Source organism: Anomaloglossus baeobatrachus, chromosome 1 (assembly GCF_048569485.1).
Source record: "Anomaloglossus baeobatrachus isolate aAnoBae1 chromosome 1, aAnoBae1.hap1, whole genome shotgun sequence".
NCBI classification, from domain to species: Eukaryota; Metazoa; Chordata; class Amphibia; order Anura; family Aromobatidae; genus Anomaloglossus; species Anomaloglossus baeobatrachus.
In genome coordinates this window covers 853,317,412-853,343,262 of record NC_134353.1, presented here as the reverse complement: position 1 = coordinate 853,343,262, position 25,851 = coordinate 853,317,412, and the positions used below count along the sequence as shown (strand labels likewise).

General features: G+C 46.5%; 1 protein-coding gene across 2 annotated transcripts in view; it reads right to left on the bottom strand.

Annotated features, from left to right (window-relative positions):
• POLK (DNA polymerase kappa) overlaps positions 1-25,851 on the bottom strand; it is a 158,067-nt gene that overhangs the window by 53,538 nt on the left and 78,678 nt on the right. For both annotated transcript variants that reach the window (XM_075325483.1, XM_075325492.1), the window contains 3 exons: positions 23,404-23,569; positions 14,457-14,687; positions 7,418-7,542 (listed from right to left, as the gene is read on the bottom strand). In XM_075325483.1, the coding sequence (XP_075181598.1) occupies positions 7,418-7,542; positions 14,457-14,687; positions 23,404-23,569 (522 nt within the window). The remainder of the gene's footprint in view (positions 1-7,417; positions 7,543-14,456; positions 14,688-23,403; positions 23,570-25,851) is intronic.

Below are 25,851 nucleotides of genomic sequence, written 5' to 3'. Positions count from 1 at the left end.
GATGCTAGGAAATCTCCTTGAGACATTGAGGCAATGACTGAGCGGAGGGATTCCATCCGGAACCGCCTGGCGTTCACATGCTTGTTGAGCAGTTTTAGGTCCAGAACAGGACGGAATGAGTCGTCCTTTTTTGGCACCACAAAGAGATTGGAGTAAAAACCTTGACCTCGTTCCTGAAGAGGAACAGGGACCACCACTCCTTCTGCTCTTAGAGAATTCACCGCCTGCAGAAGGGCATCTGCTCGGTCGGGATGTGGGGAAGTTCTGAAGAACCGAGGCGGAGGACGAGAACTGAACTCTATCCTGTACCCGTGAGACAAAATGTCTGTTACCCACCGGTCTTTGACCTGTGGCAGCCAAATGTCGCAAAAGCGGGAGAGCCTGCCACCGACCGAATGCGGAGGGAGGCGGCCGAAAGTCATGAGGCAGCCGCCTTGGAAGCGGTACCTCCGGTTGCTTTCTTGGGGCGTGAGTGAGCCCGCCAGGAATCAGAGCTCCTTTGCTCTTTCTGAGTCCCTTTGGACGAGGAGAATTGGGGCTTGCCCGAGCCTCGAAAGGACCGAAACTTTGACTGCCACTTCCTCTGTGGAGGTTTGCTTGATCTGGGCTGGGGTAAGGAGGAGTCCTTACCTTTGGACTGTTTAATGATTTCCGCCAATTGCTCACCAAACAGTCTGTCTCCAGATAATGGCAAGCTGGTTAAACATTTTTTAGAAGCAGAATCTGCTTTCCATTCTTTTAACCACAAGGCTCTGCGCAAAACTACAGAGTTGGCGGATGCCATTGAGGTACGGCTCGTAGAGTCCAGTACCGCAATTGATAGCGTAGGTCGCAAACGCAGACATTTGTGTAGTTAGGGACGCCACTTGCGGCACTGCTGGACGTATGAGAGAGTCCACCTGTGCCAGACCAGCTGAAATAGCTTGGAGCGCCCACACGGCCGCGAATGCTGGAGCAAACGAACGCGCCGATAGCTTCATAGACAGATTTCAACCAAAGGTCCATCTGTCTGTCATTGGCATCTTTAAGTGAAGCCCCATCCTCCACTGCAACTATGGACCTAGCCGCAAGCCTGGATATTGGAGGGTCCACTTTTGGACACTGGGTCCAGCGTTTGACCACGTCAGGGGGAAAAGGATAACGTGTATCCTTAAGGCGTTTAGAAAAACGCTTGTCCGGATAAGTATTGTGTTTCTGGATGGATTCTCTGAAGTCAGAGTGGTCCAGAAAAGTACTCAATTTACGCTTGGGATACAGGAAATGGAATTTCTCCTGCTGTGCAGCTGCCTCCTCTGCAGAAGGGGCTGGGGGAGAAATATCCAACAGCCTATTGATGGCCCGCTATAAGGTCATTTACCATGGCGTCACCATCTGGCGTATCCAAATTGAGTGCGGCGTCAGGACAAGACTCCTGATCACCCACCTCTGAGTCATCATATAGAGACCCTTCTCGCTGAGACCCTGATCCGCGTGATGACGTGGAGGGTCTCTCCCAGCGAGCTCGCTTAGGCGGACTGGGACTGTCATCGGAGTCAGAGCCCTCAGCGTGTGATGCCTGGGACCCCCTTGAATTACGGATTAATTCCAGCTGAGGGGGGCCGGGGAACATAGACACAGCGGTGTCCATGGTCTGAGCAACTGGCCTGGACTGCAAGGTTTCCAGGATTTTTGCCATAGTCACAGACATTTTATCAGCAAAAACTGCAAATTCTGACCCCGTCACCGGGGCAGGGTTCGCAGGCGACTCTGCCTGGGCTACCACCACCATAGGCTCTGGCTGACGAAGTGCCACTGGGACTGAACATTGCACACAATGAGAGTCGTTGGAGCCTGCTGGTAGATTAGCCCCACATGCTGTACAAGCAGTGTAAGCAGCCCTTGCCTTGGCACCCTTGCGTTTTGTGGATGACATGTTGTTGTCTCCCCAGAGTAATATAGGGTATACAGCCAAGAAGCGACCAAACAGTGCAGTATATATATATATATAAATATATCTGGTACAGCGAAAAACAGTACACAAATATAACACTGTGGCACTAGTGGGGCCGCACGTATGTGCTGCTTACCGCCCGCTTAGCGCGGGTGTGTGGTCGCCAGAAATCCCTAGCCTGGGTCCCCCAGAGCCTGCGTCCGTTCTCCAGCCAGACTGCATGTGTATAATGGCTGCCGGCGTCCTGGGGAGCTGCAAGCCTGGGGGCGGGCCTAGGGCGTGCACAGAGAAAAAGCGCGAAGCCTGTGTCCTACTGTGCTCAGTGAGAGGGCTGGAGCATGTAAATCGTGCTCCAGCCCTCGGCGCTGCCGATTGAACAACGTCTCTCCCCTACCCTGATTGACAGGGTGGGGGGCGTTAACGAAGCGGAGCTAGGCCGCAGAACAAACCGGGAACTAAAGTTAGAAGCGCCGCCGCCGTAAAAGCGCGGTCGGCGCGTCCCCGGCGCACTACAAGTCGCAGCTGCGCCGCCGCTCCAGGGGCGGTCGGCGCGGCGATCCACACACATAAAGTCCCCCAGTAATCTGCGGGGACTATAAGCCCAGCGCACAGCGCTACAGTCCCCGGCGCACTAGCACACCCAGCAAGTCTGGGATGTGCGTGGCCTGTCATACGGGGACACAGAGTACCTGAAAGTTGCAGGGCCTTGTCCCTGAACGGCACTCCCGCTCCACATCCAGCAGGTTCTATGGGTCTGTGGATGGAGCCCGGCCTCAGGGCTTGGTGGCCGGTAAGATCCCACTTCCTCAGAGCCCCACAGGGGGATGAGGAAGGAAAACAGCATGTGGGCTCCAGCCTCCGTACCCGCAATGGGTACCTCAACCTTACAAACCACAAGTGGGGTAAGAAGGGAGCATGCTGGGGGCCCCATATGGGCCCTCTTTTCTTCCATCCGATATAGTCAGCAGCTACTGCTGACTAAACAGTGGAGCTATGCGTGGATGTCTGACCTCCTTCGCACAAAGCAGAAAACTGGTGAGCCAGTGATCCCACTGGGGGTGTATAGCCAGAAGGGGAGGGGCCTTACACTTTTTGGTGTAGTTGCTTTGTGTGGCCTCCGGAGGCAGTGCTATACACCCAATCGTCTGGGTCTCCCAATGGAGCGCCGAAGAAAGCATCAACCTGAATGTGTTTTTAGAAGTTTCTGCAAAATACCTCATCAGGAATATGGCTGAAAAAAAGCCAGTTCTGTGGCTACAGTGAGTTCACGAGATAACAGGAGTGGAGATAAAGGTACGAGCATTATTCCTATACCAGATATGGCAGAGTTTTCCATGTCTTGGCTGAGCACTGCTTGGAAAGAACACACATGGAAACTAAAGCAACTATTTTCCATAGATGCTTTAATTGTAGTGGTGAGAGAATGTAACTTGTAATTTGGCCAAATACCGTATATGTTTACACCATTTTGTTATCATTCTGAATCCTATGAGAAACTTAAAGGGGATCTCTCACATCTAAACATCTTTACCTGGTGTAAATGCCGCTGTTCTTCTGAATCCAGCATAGTTTTTATTTTGTTCCTGATCCTCTCCATTACAGAGATATTTCCATTTCTTCCCTGTATGTAAATCAAGACTTGTTCCTAAGTGGGCGGGGTCCTCAACCCCCTCTCTGGGAGACTTTTAGAAAGCCACACCCAGTTAGCAGCAAGACTAAATTTACATACAGGGACCATATCTCTGGAACATACAGGCGGAAAAAAACTAAACCTAGGTTCACATTTTCTGTTGTTTTGCATCAGTCACATGCGTTGCTTGATGCTTGTGACTGATGCGTTGTACAACGGATGACAAGAATAGAATTCATTGTCGGACTCTGTTGTAAAACATGAGAGAGAGAGTGATCAGCTGATCGTTCACATTAGCCGGCCGTCGGCTTTTGAGAGCAAACAGATGATCTCCCGGCGGACGGCTAATGAGAGCGATCAGCTGATCGCTCTCATTAGCCGGCCACCGGGTGATCAGCTGATCGCTCTCATTAGCCGGCCACCGGGTGATCAGCTGATCGCTCTCATTAGCCGGCCACCGGGTGATCAGCTGATCGCTCTCATTAGCCGGCCACCGGGTGATCAGCTGATCGCTCTCATTAGCCGGCCACCGGGTGATCAGCTGATCGCTCTCATTAGCCAGCCACCGGGTGATCAGCTGATCGCTCTCATTAGCCGGCCACCGGGTGATCAGCTGATCGCTCTCATTAGCCGGCCGCCAGGTGATCAGCTGATCGCTCTCATTAGCCGGCCGCTGGGTGATCAGCTGATCGCTCTCATTAGCCGGCGGCCGGGTGATCAGCTGATCGCTCTCATTAGCCGGCCGCCGGGTGATCAGCTGATCGCTCACAAAAGGCGGCTGCCGGGCGATGTTCGGCCGCCGAGAGAGCGCATGTGCAGTGGAATCAAAAGGATTCTGCTGCTCAAAAAACACTACATGCTGGGTTGCTGCCGCCCGACGGTCAGTCGTTCCACGATTGATCCGTCGGGCGGCGGATGCAACGCAGCATCATCAGTCACAATCCGCCGCTTGTACAAGTGTATGGGAACAATGAAATCCGCCAAACGGATTCCATTGTTTACCAGAGCGGCGGATTGTGACCGATCATAAACAACGGAAATGTGAACCTAGCCTTAGAGAAACAAACAAGCAAGGAAACGGCAGATTCAGGTGAACCGTGGCATTAACATCAGGTGAAAAATTGTATATTTATGTCAAGTGAAAGCAACAAGTTTGGGATTATTAAACAAAATAAAGCTATTTTAAAAAAAAAAAACAAAACAAAAAACAGACAATTGGTAAAAATTGTGCTATCTTGAATTGTGACTCAGTCCTATTAAATTGCATGGGAATGAGCTGCAATCTCAGACGAAACCCAAAAACACCAGTGGTACTGATGGTTGAGAAAATCTATATCTTTCAAGATTCTTTCAATGATTGGAATGTATAATATGTTACTTTCTTGAGGTCAGCAATGTTTATTGTGGCAGAAGGAGTAGAGAATCCAGCGAAGAATCCAGAATAGTAGTGCACAATGGCATAGTAACGATCTCTAGACTATGCGTTTCGCCTATACCGCCTTCATCAAGGTCTATGAAAGATCTTAATGAAGGCGGTATAGCCGAAACGCGTAGTCTATTGGAGACGGTTTACTATGCCAGTGTGTACTACTGTTCTGAATTTTTAAGAATATTTACAATAAAGGACTTATTTTACTTTACCCTGGATTTGATTCTTCGCTGGATCGTGTCACATGTTGTGTGGTGTGCCTCCGCCTCATCAGAGCGTGGATCTCCAGGAGGAATCAGAGGACTGACTGGACTGTTTCCAAATCGGTGATCTGATCTATTCTTTTCATACAATGTTTACTGTACGGCAAATGGCTAATGAAAAAAAAATGGTGTCCAGATGGATAACGTGCATCTCCTACTAATCTAATAGAGGCTTAACCCCTTCACCCGAGCGTGGTTTTACCTTCCTGAGCAGACCAATTTTTTCAATTCTGACCAGTGTCACTTCATGTAGTAATAACTCTGGAACACCAAGATTGTTTTTAGTGACACATTGTACTTCATGTTAGTAGTAAATTTAGGTTGATATGATCTATGTTTACGAAATTATCGAAAATTTGCCAACATTTCTTAAAAATGTTGCAATTTTACAACTTTGAATTTTTATGCAATTAAACCACTGAGTATAGCTGCTTTCACACCTCCGGTTTTTGCTATGCGGCACAATCCGGCACTTTGCAGCAAAAACGCAACCGTTTTTTTTTTGCTGTCGGTTGCGTTTTTCCTGCATAGACTTTAATTAGTGTCGTATTGTGCCGCATGGCCTTGCGTTCCGTCCGGTTTTTGCCGCATGCGGCAGATTTAGCCGATGCGGCGGCCGGATGGAACGTTGCCTGGCACGTTTTTTTGTGCGGCAAAAAAAAAACGCATCGCGCCGCATCCGGTCGATGCGTCGCTTTTACCAAGGCATCCCTATGGATGCCGGATGCGGCAAAAACCGCATCCGGGCCGCCGCATGCGGTTTCTTCCACTGCGCATGCTCAGTAGCATGCCGCAAGCGGTAAAAACCGGACGGGCCGCATGTAAAAAAACTTATGCAAAAGATGCAGTGTTTTCACCGCATCCATTGCATAGGTTTCACAGCCGGATTGAGTCGCACGGCTCAAACCGGATGTGTGAAAGCAGCCTTATACCACACAAAAGAGCTGTAGTTTTGTTTCTTTGTTTATTTTTTTATTTCTGCCAACAAAGTCATATGAAGGCTTGTTTTTTGCGGGATGAGTCGACGTTTTTATTGGTAACATGTTTGATCGCTTTTTATTCTGATTTTAGTGAGGCAGAATGAACATGAAACAGCAATTCAGGAACAGTTTTTTGTTTTTTTTTTAATGGGGGGGTCACATCATTCACTTTGTGGCAAAATTGATAAAACGGCTTTAATCTACATTTGCAAAGATACCATATCTTTTATGTTTTGCCGCTTTTACACAAAAACAATTTTATTGAAAAAAAAGTTTTTGAATCACTGAGAACTGCATCAATCTTTTAGGCTATGTGCGCACGTTGCGTAAATACATGCAGTTACGCTGCGCTTTGTAGCGCAGCGTAACTGCATGCGTCCTGCGTCCCCTGCACAGTCTATGGAGATTGTGCAGGGGCCGTGCGCACGTGGCGTCTTAGAGCACAGCGCTTCGGCTGCTGCCCGAAGCGCTGCGTTCTAGAAGTGACATGTCCCTTCTTCCGTGCGCTTTGCCGGCAGCCCCTGCTCTGTCTATGGCAGGAGCTGCAGGCAGAGCGCATGGAATCGGCTTTTTTTTTTTTTTCTCTACGGGCATTTTCTGCAGCGATTTGAAGCGCACGTGTGCTGTTCAGATCGCTGCACAAATTTCTGCAGGGCTAGTACGCAACGTGCGCACATAACGCATTAATTTCGATTTGTAAAATGAAATCTGGTGTGCAGATTGATAGTAGAAAATGCACTATAGGCTCAGATAGGGAAACATGAGAAGCCATGAAATGAAAATGATTGATTTTCCCCAATTGGTATTCTCAATGGACCCAGGTAAAAAGAAAACTGAACATACATGTAAACTGATCAGAGCACAATGATTCTGCCATCTCTCTGTAACCTGGTCATGAGGTTAAGCTGCAATACCTGCATCAGGCCACGGACAAGTGGGGCGCTATTTCTAGGGAATTTTTTTTTCGTTTTATCTGGCGCAATTGAGGGTTTCTGCAGCAAAATAAAACATGATGTATGAAAAATTATGCCTTAAAAGATGTGTAAATGTATCTTTCTACAGCATGTAAAACCCAATTCGTATGCCTAGTATTGAATACGCAACAGATCAGTCATGTGTGAACCTGCTCTTATACCCACTGGTAACAGAACCATCCTGCGAGGTGGATGATTAGCTGCAGCCTACCTTCCTGATAGGCAGGTCTTTGATAAAGTCCATTACCGCCGGTCTGTCATGTGGAATCATATACTGTCCATTGGGTTTGTTCTTGTCACTGCAAACTTTGGCCAACATCATGTTAGGAGCAATGCCTGAAAGCACAAAATGATTAACAATGACCTTTATATCCTACAAGTCAAGCAGCAGCTTAATGGTTAAATTATTGGCACAGGAAGCATTGGGGACAGAGGACGCGTGAGTGGTTTTTAAGCCACCAAGTATCACACTTCTCCAGTAATAGCTTAACAATTGAAGTGTTCAAAGCTCTCAAGTTGTTTTGCAAAAACCATCAAGTTTAGAGACACGCCAACTAAAGGCACTGTTATGCAAGAGAACAACAGCGCCAACGCGACACCACTGGACAGTGTAAACGTGGAAGCCATCTAATTTATATATATATATATTATATATCTCACACACACACTGTAGATAGCTAGGTGTGTGTATATATATATATATATATATATATATATATATATATCTATATCTATCTATATATACATACACACACACACACACACACACACACACACACACACACACACACACACACACACACATATACATACACACATATATATATATACATATATGTATATATATATATATATATATATATATATATATATATACATATATATATGTATATGTATATATATATATACACACACACACACATACATACATACACACACACACACACACACACACACACACACGCCTTAAGAGACCACTGCAAAATGTTCAGTTTTTCTGATTTTTCTCTTTATAGGTATATTTTTGAGTAAAATGTAAATTGTACTTTCATTCTATAAACAACTGACAATATGTCTTCGAATTTACAAGCAATAAATTTTTTTTTTTTTTTTTTATTTATTTTCTGAAAATGAGAAATGGTAACAATAACAAAACAATGCATTGCTTTAAAACCTCAAATAATGCAAAGAAAACCAGTTCATAATCATTAAGTAACAACAATACTAATGTTTTACCTCAGGAAGAGTTCAGAAATCAATATTTTGTGCAATAACCATGTTTTTTAATCACAGCTTTCATGCGTCTTGGCTTTCCACCAGTCTTTCACACTGTTTTTGGGTGCCTTATGCCACTCCTGGTACAAAAATTAAGAAGTTCTTCTTTGTTTGATGGCTTGTGACAATCCATCTTCCTCTAGATTACATTCTAGAGGTTTTTAATGGGGTTCAGGTCTGGAGATTGGGCTGGCCATGACAGGGTTTTGATGTGGTGGTTCTTCATCCACACATTGATTGACCTAGCTGTGTAGCATGGTGCATTGTCCTGCTGGAAAAAACAGTCCTCAGAGTTTGGGATGGGATCATTGCCTGAGCAGAAAGAAGCAACTGTTTTTCCAGGATAACCTTGTATGCGGTTTGATTCATATGTTCTTCACAAAGTTTAACGTGCCCAATTCCAGCCTTGCAGAAGCATCCCCAGATCATCACCGATCCTCCACCAAATTTCACAGTGGGTGCAAGCACTGTGGCTTGTGCGCCTCTCTAGGTCTCTGTCTAACCATTAGACGACCAGGTGTTGGGCAAAGCGGGAAAATTAGACTCATTAGAGAAGATTACCTTACTCCAGTCCTCTATGGTCAAATTGAGCAGATTAAACTTTGCTGTTTTGCGACTTTGCTGTCGCTGTTTCAGCTCCCTCCAAAGATTTTCTACTGGGTTTAGATCTGAAGACTGGCTAGGGCACTCCAGGACCTTGAAATGCTTCTTATGGAGCCACTGATTAACTGATTAGTTGATTAGTTGCCTGGCTGTGTGTATTGGGTCATTGACATCCTGAAAGATCCAGGCATGACCCATCTCCAATGGTTACTGAGGGATGGAGATTATTGGCCAAAATCTTGCAATACATTAACCCATCAATCCTGCCTTCAATACAGTGCAGTAGTCCTATCCCTTATGAAGAAAAGCACCTCCACACTATGCTGTTTCCACCCCCATGATTCACAATTAGGACGATGTTCATGTGGTTGTACTCATCCTTCTTCCTTCAAACATGGCGAGTGGAGTTGTTACCAAAAAGTTCTATTTTAGTCTCATTTGACCACATGACCTTCACCCTTCCCTCCTCTGGACCATCCAAATGGTCATTGGCTAAATTCAAACGGGCCTGGACATGTGCTGGCGTGAGCAGGGGGACCCTGCGTGCCCTGCAGGATTTAAATCAAGGATGGCGTAGTGTTACTAACTAATCTTTGAGACTGTGGTCGCAGCTCTCTTCAGGTAATTTTCCAGGTCCTCCCGTGTAGTTGGGCTGATTCCTAACCTTTTGCAGAATCATCCTTAAAGGTAGAGAGCCCCAGACTGCGTAAGATTGACATTCATCTTGTGTTTCTTCCATTTTCTACTAATTGTGCCAACAGTTGTTGCCTTTTCACCAAGCTGCTTGCCTATTGTCCTGTAGCCTATCCCAGCCTTGTGCAGAACTACAATTTTGTCCATGGTGTCCTTAGACAGTTCTTTGGTCTTGGCCATGGTCGAGAGGTTGGAGAGTGATTAATTGAGTGTGTGGACAGGTGTCTTTTATATCGTTAACAAGTTCAAACAGATGCAATTAATACAGGTAATGAGTGCAGAGTAGGAAAAATAACACGTCTGTGAGAGCCAGAATTCTTCCTGGTTGGTTATCAAATACTTATTTCATGCAATAAAGACAAATTAATTATTTAAAAATCCTACAATGTGATTTTCTGGATTTTTGGGGAATTCTATCTATCAAAGGTGAAGAGTACCTATGAGAAAAATTACTGACCTCTTCATTCTTTGTAGGTTGGAAAACTTGGAAAATCGTCAGTGTATCAAATACTTATTTTCCCCACTGTATATACAATATACACATATCTATCTCAATCTCAAAATGTAATTGTAACATGTCGATCGGCTTTAACAAAAAAAGAAAAAAAAAAAGAAAAAAATGCATTTCTTTCGCTAACAACTGTGTCTGAGGATTAAAGATAAAAACAAGTGAGAAATGAGCGATAAGCCTGAAGTGGGTAATTGCACTGTACGAGACGTCGCACACGTGGGAATTAATCGTTGAGAATGTAATCTGCAATATGACGGCTGCAGTAATTTGCTTATAATGTGTTACTGAGACATTTGTTAAGTCAGTGGTGAAATGGATTGTCAGGCAGATAAGAAACTAACCCATGAGAGGACGAGCGCTTGTAGGCAGGTAAGAAAAGCCAAACCCCATTATATTAGAGGCAGCTAATTAGAAAAAAATATGGCATTGTTCACATGTGCAGCTCAGGGACAGTTAGGCTAAGTTCACATAGGTGTTGAATTTCCCAGGCCAGTGTCGCCCGCAAATTGTGGACATCGTGGCCCTGTGTGCAGCTCCGAGTGCCCGTCTGCAATGTGCGCAGGTATAGGAGCTGCCCGCTATTCATATGCACTAGTCGGATCTGTAAATTTGCTATTCTTTCTTTGAGGAACTGAATTCTTCAAGAAAAATAGCCCTTATGCACTAAAGGCTGCTTTACACGCGGCGATTTATCATGCGATCGCACCCGCCCCCATCGTTTGTGCGTCACGGGCAATTTGTTACCCGTGTCGCACAAAGTCGGTAACCCCCCCCCCGTCCCACGTACTTACCTCCCGAACGACCTTGCTGTGGGCGGCAACCATCCTCTTCCTGAAGGGGGAGGGACGTTCAGCGTCACAGCGCACTTTCCCTGAGGAAGCCGCTCTCGCGGCGATACGCGTTGGCCCAGCCGCCCTGGGCATCTTGCTGCACCTTGCCTGCGTCCAATATTTCCCATTGCTGGCCTCTGATTTTTTCTCCTTGACCCTACCATCTGCACGGTTTGTGCTTGTGGCCACCTGGATTCATACATCTCCAGTCACATTGAGGTCCAGCAGTGGTGCACATGTCCTATTTTTAGGAATCCAATGCCAGCTACCTGATGCTTTTGTCTGCACTACCTGCACTTGCTGAGTAGGTCCAGTATGCACATTATCTGCTCTTGATCTCATGCAATTTTTCCCAAGTTATTTTTTGGCATTTGTCTATATACTCTAGTGACCTCTGCATCCCAGTGTGCCAGTTCTGTGCGTTGCTAGCCCGCCGCTATATTGTCTGTAAATTCTCTACATATTGTTTTGTACTTCAATAGCGGGCTTAGCATACTTATCACTAGATACCTACTTCATGTCTTGTGCTTTAGGTCCATGTTTGATACCTATGTATTTATGAGTGTTCCATTCATTATTCCACATTGGGTTGGTGTACCCTGTACTTTGCTGTACTTATCATTCTGATACAGGTTATTCTCACGCATCATATCTTTTGATATTTTGAATTGCTATATACGATCTTTGCATTACCTGTTGTCGCATCTGTGTATTGACTGTTTTTCAGCATTGTATATTGGCGTTCAGGTGCGCGATATTGTTATTCTTATTCATTGTACTTGGCCCAGGGCGGGCTTACCTCACCTCCTGTTTGTCTTTTATGTTGCACCTTGGTTTTAATGTTTTTTACATTTTGTACCCAATAAAGGCTTCCTGTTCATTTTATTTATTATTGGTGTGCATCTGTTTATATGCAGTAGCTTTTCTCTTCTTTCTGCCAGCGTCACAGCGACGTCACACAGCGGCCGCCCAATAGAAGCGGAGGGGAGGAGATGAGCGGGACGTAACATCCCACCCACCTCCTTCCTTCCGCATTGCCGGCGGGACGCAGGTAAGCTGTGTTCATCGCTCCCGGGGTGTCACACACAGCGATGTGTGCTGCCTCAGGAACAATGAACAACAGGACGTGCGATTTTTAGAAAATGAGCAACGTGTCCACGAGCAATGATAAGGTGAGTATTTTTGCTCGATCACAGTCGCTCGTAGCTGTCACACGCGACAATATCTCTAACGACGCCGGATGTGCGTCACTAACAACGTGACCCCAACGACATATCGTTAAATATATCGTAGCGTGTAACGGGCCCTTTAGGTTCACAATGGCTGGTGTGCGATCCATTGCTCACACAGAGCACAAAAAAGGGATAGTCCGATTTCAAACACCGTCAGCCGAGAGGTGGCTGCGCATGGGCAGCTCCGTCCATTGCTTTGTTAACAAGTTCCAAAAATGGCAGAAAACACATGCACAGCAATTTTTGGGACTCCCATACAAATTATTCAGAAGCACATATAAGGCCAATTCTCCATACTGGACACTAAACAGTGCGATCCAGTGATCAAGATGCGGGTCCTACTGCTCAATCAGATATTTCTGATGTAAAATGTGGCCCACATGGGACAACCCCTTTAAAATTACCAATGGGCTTTATGAAGCCCGTGATACATGCAGTGCCACCCAGATATGGTGATATGATGATACAGAGCAAGAAAGCCTCCACAATATCACATAAGAGCAGGAAGGGACGCCTCTGCTTAGATAGGAGTAGTTTCTGGGACCACACAACAAGGACTGAAATCAGGCCATCTGTAGAGTTTTCAGAATTTAAATATATTAGTACGCTTCATTAAAGGGAATCTGTCATAAGATTTTTAACACCTCATGTAAGGGCATCATAACATAGGGGCAGAGACCCTGATTCTAGCCATGTGACACTTACTAGGCTGCTTAGCTTTGATAAAATCATTGATTAATCAGCAGTAAATTATCATTACAGGACTACTTGACGTGCTGCAGGTAGTCCAGCATATTCATGAGCTCTGTATAACTTACATCTGCAGCAGAGAAAACATTGATTTTATCAAAATGACAGCAAACAGCTCAGTAAGTGACACATCGCTGAAATCAGGGTCCCTGTCTCTACATTATGCTGCTCTCAGATGGGGGAGCAAAAACCTGGTGACAGATTCCCTTTAAGTTACAACTGCAAACAATTAGAAGACTTTTTGAGTCATCCAGCAACCCCTCTAATTGTTTTGTATAGCTTTATACCTTGTGGAGTTCAGGTTTTTAGATATAGAATTTAAAATTTTTATGCACAGATATAAAATATATATATATATATATATATTATATAATATATTAAAATTGCCTTATTCTGTCTGTGTCTTGCTCCAAAATGACGTCATTACAGTAACAACCGTCGCCACACCGCGCGCGCTAAAGAGCCTGCGACCAACGGCTCAGCTAACTGAACAGCCCGAACTACGGGCCGACAGGACGACGTCCGACACCTCTCCCCTCACCCACATGGAGCCCCGACTCCTCGGTGAGTGCTGCACCCCCAGGAGCCCAAGCCGGCAACCCAGCCGACACATACCCACCGCTCACCTCCGCCCCCCGCACACATTACCCCACTTGGCTCCACCCCCCACCCGCACTCCGCCCTCCTCATATATACACTGAACACACACAAATACACACACACACGAATAGTCACCTGTCCCCAGCCATGCAGTCCCCAGCACTGACGTCCTCAGCGCCATGGCCCCGCTCGGCTCCACCCCCCGCACACCGCGTTTGTCATTTTAAAACCAATAAACAATTATAAGAATATACTAAATTAAACCTAGCCCATCCAGTCCATTCATTACATTATTATTCAATTTGCTAACCTACATACACATTCTAGACTACCCAATACATTAGAATCGGGCCACCTTTTAGTTAAATATAATTGAATTCTGGCAGTGGTTAGAATTTTGGGTGTTGCATAAGCTCATTAGCTCCCTCTGGTGGTGGCTGCTGGCACGCAGAATTTTATCATTGAGCTCTAATGTCAACACAGGGAATTTTTGGTGAAAATCAGAGCTGGATTGTAAATATCTTCCCATTTATGTTGGCGGACAACGCAGAAGAGAATGGCCACGCTGCCTGGCTAGTTCTGCACTAAGCGTCCAGGCACGACATCCTTATTCTTAACAAGAAAAACATTTGCAGAGAAATGAACTCAAGTAAGAGGTACCATGACATTGAAATGATCCAATCATTGATGACAGATTGCATTGGCAAAGCAGGAGCTCCGATCACATAGCGCTAGACAAGAGGAGTTAACCCTTACCTGCACTGGCGGTCAGGGTGGTTTTCTGTTCTATGCGAAACCTCATTTCTCTTACAGCTTCCTCTGCTGACGTTCCAAAGACAAAAGCATTTTCCTGTTCTTTCTTCTGACACTCGGGATCTTGTCTGGCGGAGTCGAGGCATTGGTCTGGCAGAAAGGGAGGACTGTCCTCAAAGAGGATCGGTGACGTGCAAAGGGTTTCTTCTCCATCGGCCTTAATACGCTCCAAATCTAGACAAGGACAAGCAGAGAACAAGATTCCAGCACTGTATTACTCATTTTATTCATGAAACCCTCGTGTTCTACTGCAACCCTTCCCCAAACCCCAGCTGATTGACAGCCTTCTCGATATACTGTGCATAGGCAGAAAGTGTTTAATCAGTAGTGGAAGAGTATATAATGAAGAAGACTACTCAGCCAGGAATTTCATAAAAACATCGACAGAGAAGCAGAACCTGGTAATGGATTCCCTTTAAGATAGGCTATAAATGTTTGATTACTGAGAGTCTGAACTTTGGGGCACCCCGTTGATCATTGTAATAACAGGAGATGTGGTATCATATCCCTTCATTGTGCTTATCTATGGGAGTCCCAGGGACAATATCAAGGTTATAGTCCTGGAAAATCTCTGTATCAAGTTCAAGACAACATCATTCTTGACCAGGCACATTTTTTTTTCATACACACGGCTTTAAAGAGAATCTGTCAACAGTTTTTTGCTAACAAATCTGACAGTAGCATGATGTAGTAGCTAAGACCCCGATTCCAACAATGTATCACTTATTGGACTGCTAGATGCAGTCTTGATATAATCCCCGTTTTCCCAGCTACCCTCACCTACTGTATCCTCACCTATCCCTTGTAGACTGTGAGCCCTCGCGGGCAGGGACCTCTCTCCTTTTGTACCTGTCTGTGCCTTGTACTGTTTATGAATATTGTACTTGTCCCTATTATGTACACCCCTTTCACATGTAAAGCGCCATGGAATTGATGGCGCTATAATAATAAATAATAATAATAGATGTAGAAGTGTTCAGAATGCAGGGTAGTATGTAACCTACCTATATCTCTGAGTGGCAGCTTCCTGTGTACATCATATGCAAGCTGCCAATCAGTGTTGGGGACGGGGTTACATTTTCTGGACTGCCTGAGTCCTGGAGTAGTAATCTCCAGCTGATAAAACACTGATTTCACTGAAACTACAGCAAGCTGCTGAGCAAGTAACATCCTTGGAATCAGGGTCTGTGACACTTCATCCTGCTGCTCTCTGATTAAATAGCAAACACCTGGTGACAGATTCCCTTTAGGAGCTCAATCATACAAATTTGTTCAGACATTCACATAATTGTTCCTTGTTTTTACACGTTACGGGAGGAATCATTTTTGTTTTTTCCATATTCTTATTTCCTCAGATATCAGATGATTTTCTTAAGGAAAAATAGTAAAATATACGTCGGTTTTTCACTCTTTCTTATGAAATCCATAAGAGGACCACTGACCGATTTTACATTTTGTTCCCTCATTGATAAAAATATTCTTATACTTCAGACATGTTTTTTTAATCTTGACAAGGGCATTTATAGTAGCAACAATATGGGGTTTGTTTTTTAATTTTTTCCTATTTTTTTTTAAATGATTTATTTCACATATTGTGCCCCCCATAAATTCATAAAATAATTTCGGGGTGGCAGTTGTACATTTTAAGACTTTTTTTTAATATATATCTGATTTACCCTCTAACTGGGACTCGAATATTGGCCCCAATTACAGGGCAAATTGAGTCACAGGGTCATAAGGCCTGTTTCCTATAATGTATACCGAGCGCTTGTTCAGTGATGATTATATAGCGATCAGGAAGGTAGAGACGGTTAATAAACCACCTCTGCCTTCTTTATGGGAAATCTGGCTGCCACACCCGCACAATTTCATGCAGCTCTTTACACTTCAATTGCAGATTAAGGACTCATTCATGCACATCGGTCCGATCTGAAACCGCAATGCACGGTCAATGACCGGCAGTGGCTTTCCAGATTGGCGATGAGCAGCTTTATATTTTTTTTTTTACTGTGTATCAATATTTCTGCAAAGCTTTTCATTTTTTGTTTCTTTTCTGCAGGTTGCATATCTTACAGTACCTGCCCAGTTCTATTTAGCCAAACATAGTCTCTAATGCCTCATCTCATGAACAGGTAAGGTCAATTCTGATTTGATCTGAGGGTAGGTGTACTCTCATGAGAGGAGAAAGGGGTGCTTGAGACGGAGCTGGTAGTTGGGATTCAGACTGAGCCGAAGCAAGCAGCTCGCAGTGTGTTGTAACGCATGTAAGCGGCAGAGGGAAAAATGGTGAAGAAAAAAAAAAAAGGTTTACGGAAAATGAAATGCACAAATGTTTATTTCCACGTAATACATTAAATGTACTAACTATATATACAAAGGTGTAGATACTGTAGTTTTTAATGAGAATCTGTCAGCAGGATTTTGCTATGTAATTTGAAGCCAGCATGCTGTAAGAGTTGAAAAACAAAAATCAACTATGCCTCTCTTATCAGGCTGTGTGCTGTTGTTCACTTAAACTAAATGCTTTATCGCTTGGTAATCATCATTGCTAGGTCTAGCTGGCAGGTGCATGGCAGTCCGGCATGCCCATTCCTGTGCTTGACACATCACTTCCTTGTACAATCTCTATAAAGAGTCTGGTGTGCAGCTCCCTGGGTTCAGCTACATTACTAAAGCTAAAAATGCACATTGTGTCAGAAAGGCTGCAGCCAGTAATCTAAGTGATATATTGTTAGATTAAAAATCTCCTTGCCTATAACCTGCTGCTCACAGATGAGGTAGCAAAAACCTGCTGACAGATTCCCTATAACACTAAAATATTTCATTCTGTCTACCATCCACAACTATTCTATAGTACAAAGATACTTTTTTTTTTTTTTTTTTTTAAACACGCCTTACTACACATATGCAAAAATATGACCTAACTTTTGGAGATGGGAAAGATATCAATTCCCCATTGAAGAGGAGAAAATTGCAGCGTCTCTGCCACTAGTTGAGAATCATTGACTTAATGAAAGACATTATGAACAGCGATGTCCAAAAAAAAGAGAATTTTGTTACTTAACGTAAATTCTTTTTCTTATAGTTCCGTATTGGGAGACCCAGACCATGGGTGTTTAGCTTCTGCCTCCGGAGGACACACAAAATACTACACTAAAAAGTGTAGCTCCTCCCTCTGAGCTTATACACCCCCTAGATAACCAGATCTAGCCAGTTTAGTGCAAAAGCTGAAGGAGAATAGCCACCCACAAGTAGAACCGAGTAAGAACCGGAACAACCGGAGACTCTGTCCACGACAACAGCCGGTGATAACACACGGAACAAGAAAATTGCCAACAGGCAACAGGGAGGGTGCTGGGTCTCCCAATACGGAACTATAAGAAAAAGAATTTACGGTAAGTAACAAAATTCTCTTTTTCTTCATCGTTCCTTTGGGAGACCCAGACCATGGGACGTTCCAAAGCTGTCCCTGGGTGGGAATAAACAGAAAAAACTAAGAAGTAGGCAGAACCTAACTTCACAAATGGGCGACCGCCGCCTGAAGGATGCGTCTGCCCAAGCTCGCATCTGCCGAAGCATGAGCATGCACTTGGTAGTGCTTCGAGAAGGTATGCAGGCTAGCCCAAGTGGCAGCCTGACAGACTTGTTGAGCCGTAGCCTGGTGCCTAAAAGCCCAAGAGGCACAGACAGCTCTGGTCGAGTGTGCTTTGATCCCCGGCGGGGGAGGCGCCTGCGTACTCTGGTAGGCGTCTGAAATGGTCGATCTAATCCAACGGGCCAAGGTCGGCTTAGAAGCAGAGAGACCCTTGCGCCGCCCTGTGGTTAGCACAAAAAGAGAGGTGCACCGCCTAAGCGCAGCGGTGCGAGACACATAAATCCGGAGAGCACGCACCAGATCTAGAGTATGCAGCGCTTTCTCAAAGCGATGAACAGGGGCCGGACAGAAGGAAGGCAACGAAATATCCTGGTTAAGGTGGAAGGGAGAGACCACCTTAGGAAGAAAGTCCGGGGTCGGACGGAGAACTACCTTGTCTTGGTGAAAAACCAAAAAAGGTGACTCCGAGGAGAGCGCAGCCAAATCAGAGACTCTCCTGAGAGAAGTTATGGCAACTAGAAAGGCCACCTTTTGAGAAAGACGATACAAAGAAACCTCCCTAAGAGGCTCAAAGGGGGGTTTCTGCATTACCGTGAGGACCAAGTTAAGGTCCCAGGGATCCAAGGGCCGCCGATAAGGCGGAATGATGTGAGACGCACCTTGCATGAAGGGGCGGATCTGAGCCAGCCGGGCGAGACGCCGCTGGAACAGCACTGATAGAGCTGAGACTTGTCCCTTGAGAGAGTTGAGGGACAGTCCTAGCTGCAGACCGGAATGTAAAAAAGACAGAAGGGTCGGCAACGAAAATGGCCAAGGAGAATGGCCGGAAGAGCGACACCAGGACAGGAAAATTTTCCAAGTCCTGTGATAGATCTTGACGGAGGAAGACTTACGGGCCCGAGTCATAGTGGAGATGACTTCAGGAGGAATACCAGAAGCTGTCAAAATCCAGGACTCAAGAGCCACACCGTCAATTTGAGTGCCGCAGAATTCGGGCGGAAAAACGGACCTTGCGAGAGCAGGTCTGGACGGTCCGGAAGATGCCACAGCATCTCCACGGACAGTTGGAGCAGGTCCGGATACCAAGCTCACCTGGGCCAGTCCGGTGCAATGAGGATGACTCGACGGCCCTCCATTCTGATCTTGCGCAGGACTCTGGGCAAGAGAGCTAGAGGGGGAAACACGTAAAACAGACGAAACTGGGACCAGTCTTGAACCAGAGCGTCCGCGGTGAAGGCCTGAGGATCGTGGGAGCGAGCCACGTAAACCGGAACCTTGTTGTTGTGACGGGATGCGATTAGGTCCACGTCCGGAGTGCCCCACTTGCGGCAGATTGACTGAAACACTGCCGGGTGCAGAGACCACTCGCCACCGTCCACGGATTGACGGCTGAGATAATCTGCCTCCCAGTTTTCTACGCCAGGGATGTGGACTGCGGATATGGTGGACTTTGAGTCCTCCGCCCATTGAAGAATGCGTTGGACCTCCATCATTGCCAGGCGGCTGCGTGTCCCGCCTTGGTGATTGATGTAGGCAACCGCTGTCGCGTTGTCTGACTGGACTCGAATGTGCCTGCCCGCCAACAGGAGGTGAAAGGCTAGGAGAGCTAGAAGCACAGCTCTGGTTTCCAGCACATTGACTGAAAGGGCTGACTCGGACAGAGTCCAAGTGCCCTGAGCTCTGTGGTGGAGATGTACCGCTCCCCAGCCGGATAGGCTGGCATCCGTGGTGAGAATGACCCAGGACAGAGCCAGGAAGGAGCGCCCTTGGGACAGGGAGAGGGGTCGAAGCCACCACTGAAGAGAGGTCCTGGTCCGTGGCGACAGAGCCACTAACCTCTGTAAGGAGGAAGGCCGCTTGTCCCAACAGCGGAGAATGTCCAGCTGCAGAGGACGCAGATGGAACTGGGCAAAGGGAACCGCCTCCATGGAAGCCACCATTTAACCCAGCACCTGCATCAGGCACCTGAGGGAATAACGGCGGGGCCTCAGGAGAGAGCGGACCGCTAGCCGGAGAGACTGCTGTTTGATTAAGGGCAACTTCACAAGTGCCGGCAAAGTCTCGAACTGCATCCCTAGGTACGGGAGACTCTGAGTCGGAGTCAGAGTGGATTTGGGAAGATTGACAATCCACCCGAATTGGGCTAGGGTGGCGAGAGTGAGCGAAACACTCCGCTGACAGTCTGCGCTGGATGGACCCTTGACCAGAAGGTCGTCCAGATAAGGAAGCACTGCTGACCCCTGGAGGTGCAGGACCGCAATCACTGCCGCCATGACCTTGGTGAATACCCGAGGGGCCGTGGCTAACCCGAAGGGGAGAGCCACGGATTGTAAATGATCCTCTCCTATCGCAAAACGTAACCAACGCTGATGTGACACTGCGATTGGCACATGTAGATAGGCATCTCTGATGTCGATGGACGCCAGGAACTCCCCTTGGGTCATAGAGGCAATGACTGATCGCAGAGACTCCATGCGAAAATGCCGCACCCGGACATGCTTGTTGAGAAGCTTGAGATCCAGTATGGGCCGGAAGGTACCGTCCTTTTTTGGAACTAGGAAGAGATTTGAGTAAAAACCTCTGAACCGTTCCTCAGCGGGAACTGGGACAATCACTCCGTTTGCCTGCAAGGACGCCACGGCCTGCGAGAAGGCGGCGGCCTTGGAGCAGGGGGGAGTTGAGAGAAAATATCTGTTTGGAGAGCTGGAAGAGAATTCTATCCTGTAGCCGTGAGATATGATGTCTCTCACCCACGGAGACCTGCTTTAACCAAGCGGCGCCAAAGTGGGAGAGCCTGCCACCGACTAAGGACGTGGCTGGAGCGGGCCGAGAGTCATGAGGAAGCTGCCTTAGTGGCAGAACCTCCTGCGGTCTTCTGCGGACGCGCTTTTGGGCGCCAGTTGGATTTCTGATCCTTGACTGAGTTAGCGGACGAGGCGGAAGGCTTAGAGGATGAACAGTTGGAGGAACGAAAGGAACGAAACCTTGATTGATTCCTACCCTGGGCGGGTTTCCTGGTCTTAGTTTGTGGCATGGAAGTACTCTTCCCGCCAGTAGCTTCTTTAATGATTTCATCCAGCTGTTCACCAAACAGCCGTGAACCAGCAAAAGGGAGCCCAGCAAGAAACTTCTTGGACGAAGCATCTGCCTTCCACTCTCGAATTAGCTGAAGCCACCGCAGTGCGGTGAGCAGCCTCTAGCATGGCAGACATGGCATAAGATGAAAAGGCTGAAGTCTGAGCAGTTAAGGTAACCATCTCAGGCATAGATTCCTTGGTGAGGGAATGCATCTCCTCTAGAGAAGCAGAGATGGCTTTGAGAGCCCACACTGCTGCAAAAGTCGGGGAAAACGCGGCCCCCGCAGCTTCGTACACAGATTTGGCAAGAAGGTCAATCTGACGGTCAGTGGAATCCTTAAGTGAGGTGCCGTCAGCCACAGACACAACGGTCCGGGCTGATAGCCTAGACACCGGAGGGTCTACCTTTGGGGAGTGAGACCACTCCTTGACCACCTCAGGTGGAAATGGAAACCGGTCATCAGAACCACGCTTTGGAAAGCGTTTGTCAGGGCAGGCCCTGGGTTTGGTCATAGCGGTCTGAAAACTGGAGTGGTTAAAGAACACACTCTTCACTCTCTTAGGCGAGGTAAACTGATGTTTTTCTGCCAAAGAGAGTTGCTCCTCTGATACTGGCAGATTGAGATCCAGCACAGAATTAATAGAAGCAATCAAATCACTAAGATCTGAGTCACCCTCAGAGAAATCGATGGGATACATAGGAGTCCTCTGTCAAGAGTATTAGAGGCACCCTGAGAGGGGGGCTGATGCATATTCATCAAAGTCCTGGACAAAAGTCCCATGGACTCAGCAAATGACTGGGATATGGACCTAGAAAAGCACTCTACCCAGGCCGGGGGTTCAATCACAGGTGCAGCAGCAGCCTGAGAGACCACTGGGGGTGAGACTCCAGGCTGTGGCACCGCCAAGTTAGAGCAACCATCACAGTGTGGATAAATGCTCGGCTCAGGCAGCAGGAGCTTACATGCAGTGCATGCAGAATAAAGCTTTGGAGCCTTGCTCCTTGTGTGAGACATGCTGCTGGAGTGGGGGGCTTTGCAGAGAATGAACCCCAGGGAGAATATACAGAGGTCCACAACCGGAGACCGGCTGTGGCTTACCAGACCGCTGAGCGCGGTGTTGTGTGCCCTCCAGATCCCGAAGCCTGGTCCCCCAGAGCGCAGCACCTCAGCAGAGATGCAGAATGCAGGATGTCCCAGAGCAGAGTGAACTCTGCCTGAAAAATGGAGGGGGCGGGACTAGGGGCGTTCCTATAAAAGAGCGGGAACTGGAGGGCTATAGAGATCTGCCGGGAAGGAGGGACGCCCCAGCAGTGGGGAGTGTCCCTCCCCTGTGTAGAACGGCCGCCGGGAGGAGCCGAACCTGTCCCTCTGCATGAGTGACATGCGAGGGCAGGAAAACGAAACTAGGCCTCCGGCGAAGCCGGGGCCTAAATTTAAGCGGCGAGGCCGACAAGCAGGCACCATCGGCGCGGTTCTCAGGCAAAAGCTGGAGAACCCGCCGGAAAAGTTAAAAACAATCACATACAGCATACTCTCCCCTTACAATAAAGAACCGGGACCCCCAACATAAACGTCTCAGGTACTTAGCTGCTGAGACGCAGGGCCATGTCCCTAGGGATGAGTGCTCCGGTCCAACAGAATCCTCAAGGGGCTGTGGATGGAGACCGGACTCCTGCCAGGCATGGAGACCGTGCTGGCTCCCACTTCAAGCCAGAGCCCAGAAGGGATGGTAAAGGAGCGCGGCATGTAAGGCTTCAGCCTTGTAAATCAACCTTAACAACACCGCCGACACAGTGGGGTGAGAAGGGACATGCCAGGAGTCCAGACATGGACCCGCTTTTCTTCAAACTCTTTCCAAAAGTCAAACAATCAGATGAGAATGCATGTGTGGATGTATGACCTCCTGAACACAAAGCGATAAACTGGCTAGGACTGGCTACCAGGGGGTGTATGAGCTCAGAGGGAGGAGCTACACTTTTAAGTGTAGTACTTTGTGTGTCCTCCGGAGGCAGAAGCTAAACTCCCATGGTCTGGGTCTCCCAAAGGAACGATGAAGAAACAAGACCTTAAATTTGTGATTTGTAAAAGAACGCAACACCAAGAAATTACAATTAGTTCTAGACATATGTAAAATAATCCCAAATCAAAATCAGTTAAGACTTCCAATCAATGTAGAAGGGGACAAGATCACTAGATTTACTTTTAAGGCTCTATACCTGCTGGAGGATTTACATCTTCACCACTTCCAGTTCTAACAACAAATCTTCTCCGTTCCTCGGGCCACGTCAGACGTTCTTCTAGATGGTCGGTGATATCCAGATAGGCCTCATCGAGGCTCAAAGGTAAAAAGTTGGAATCATACTCAGAAAAAATTTCTCGAACCTAAGAATTTAAAATAAAAAAAATCATATAGAAGGGGCGGGGCCTCAGCCAACATAGCTGATACCAGGAAGCAACATTATTTTTCTGCTGGATGACGCCCCGCCCTTTCTGGTCACATGGGTATGACATCAGCACAGGTCCTTCTAGCCACTTTGATTTAGCCACAACCAGTAGTAAAATGGTTCTATAGTAGAATTAGCATAAATAAAAGATAAGAGGAGGAACAACAGGCAGGGGGTGGGGTGGGGGGGGGGGGGGCAGAATCTCTCTATTAGTTGCTCGGCAGCTGTTGCTCATTTCTCTAACTTTACTTGCTTGGATTTCAAAACCTATACATCGTATAGCACTGGCTTTAGTTTATATAGGAAAATGTTTAATGATAGGTGCGCTTTAACAAGGAACCTGTCAGTAATAACATCCCCAATTCGCATATACTGTATGTGCATGCAGGTTTTTGAAATGTAAATCCATGGACACCTTTATATCTTCTATCTGTTGCTGCATTACTAAGTAATCAGCATTAATGAATATGCAAATAAGGCTCTAAGTGCTCTGGGAGTGACAGAGCACTTAAAGGGAATCTGTCTACAGGGGTTTGCTAATTCATTTGAGAGCAGGGTGATGCAGGAAGAGAGACCCTGAATCTAACCATGTATCACTTAGTTTATTGGGTGCGGCAGTTGTGGCACAGAGTTCTTAGATGTAGCAGAGTTCAGATAGTTAATCTACCCACTCCAAAATTCTCTGTGTACACTGTCTATTGACAGTCAGCTGCTTATCAGAGGAGGGGGCATGGCCTGACGAGTTGACACAAGGAAGCTAGTGCCAGCAATGATAATGTCCAGGTGAAAAAATATTTATTGGTAGTAAACAACAACACATCCAGATAAGTGACTTCACTGAATACAGTGTTTTAACCCCTACATCATGCTGTCCTCAGACAACATAGCAAACACCTGCTGAAATATTCCCTGCCTCTGCCTCTCCAGGTTGTTTTACCATTCAGCACCAGTCTCTTTAGCTTTATCCATAGCTCACTGTCTGTGTAGTGTCAGTACTTAGTGCCCAATTTGCATATTAATTAAAACAGAGTATGTCTTGGGAATGCAGCAACAGATAGAAGAGGTTGATGAATTTACACTTCAAAAACCTTCCTGTTTGTATTTGCGGTTTGGGAGTGAGGTTCATTTTATGGACAGATTGCCTTTAAAATTTAGAAGTTTAGAACACATAAGGCGGCCAATATGCCTGGTACAACAACTATGTCAAGAAGCACACACCTTCACTATCACACGGAAACTCCCCAGGACCCAACGTCTATATAGCAATAATACAGATCAAAATTCATATATTCAGAAATAGTTTAGCGCACTTCGAATGCGGCTGCATTTGTATATTTTTAAGCTCCAATTTGGTCAGAAATCCTAAAATCCATTAATGAGTTAAAGGGAATCTGTCACTAGGTTTTTGCCACCTAATCTGAGAGCAGCATAATGTAGAGGCAGAGATCCTGATTCCAGTGATGTGTCACTTAGGCTGCTTTCACACATTAGGTTTTCGCCGTCAGGCACAATCCGACGAATTGTGGATAAAATCGATCCAGCGTCTGTTGTCGCCGGATCATTTTTTTTCAAACATAGACCTTTATTAGCGCCGGATTGTATCGCATGGTGTCGCGTTTCATCTAGTGTGCGTCAGATATGGCGAAATTTGCTGGTTCGGCTATCTGAAAAGATGCACACTGGGACGTTTTTGTCTCCGGATAAAGCCGCACCGCGCCGGTTCGGCGCGGTGTGGTGTGTTGGCTACTGAAAGCCTATGAGAACCGGATCCATCAGAATGTGGCGAAAAATGCATTCCAGTGACGGATCCGTTTTTTTAATCTGAGCAGGCTGAGATGACATGAAAATTCCTTTTCTTTAAAAAAAATGGTACGACGGATCAGTTTTGTCACCAGATCCGTCGCATCAGTTGTAACACATTCTGCGACGGATCCCGTGCATCAGGCAAAAACCGGATTGTGCCTGACAGTGAAAAACTGATGTGTGAAAGTAGCCTTACTGGGCTGCTTTGTGTAGTTTTAATAAAAAAAAAAAATCACTGTTTAATCAGCAGTAGATTATCATTACAGGACTACTTGATGTGCTGCAAGTAGTCCAGCATATTCAGGAGTTCAATAAAACTGCTAGATCTGCAGCAGAGAAAACATTGATTTTATCAAAATTACACTAAACAGCTGAGTAAGTGACAAATCGCTGCTATCAGGGTCTCTGTCTCTACAT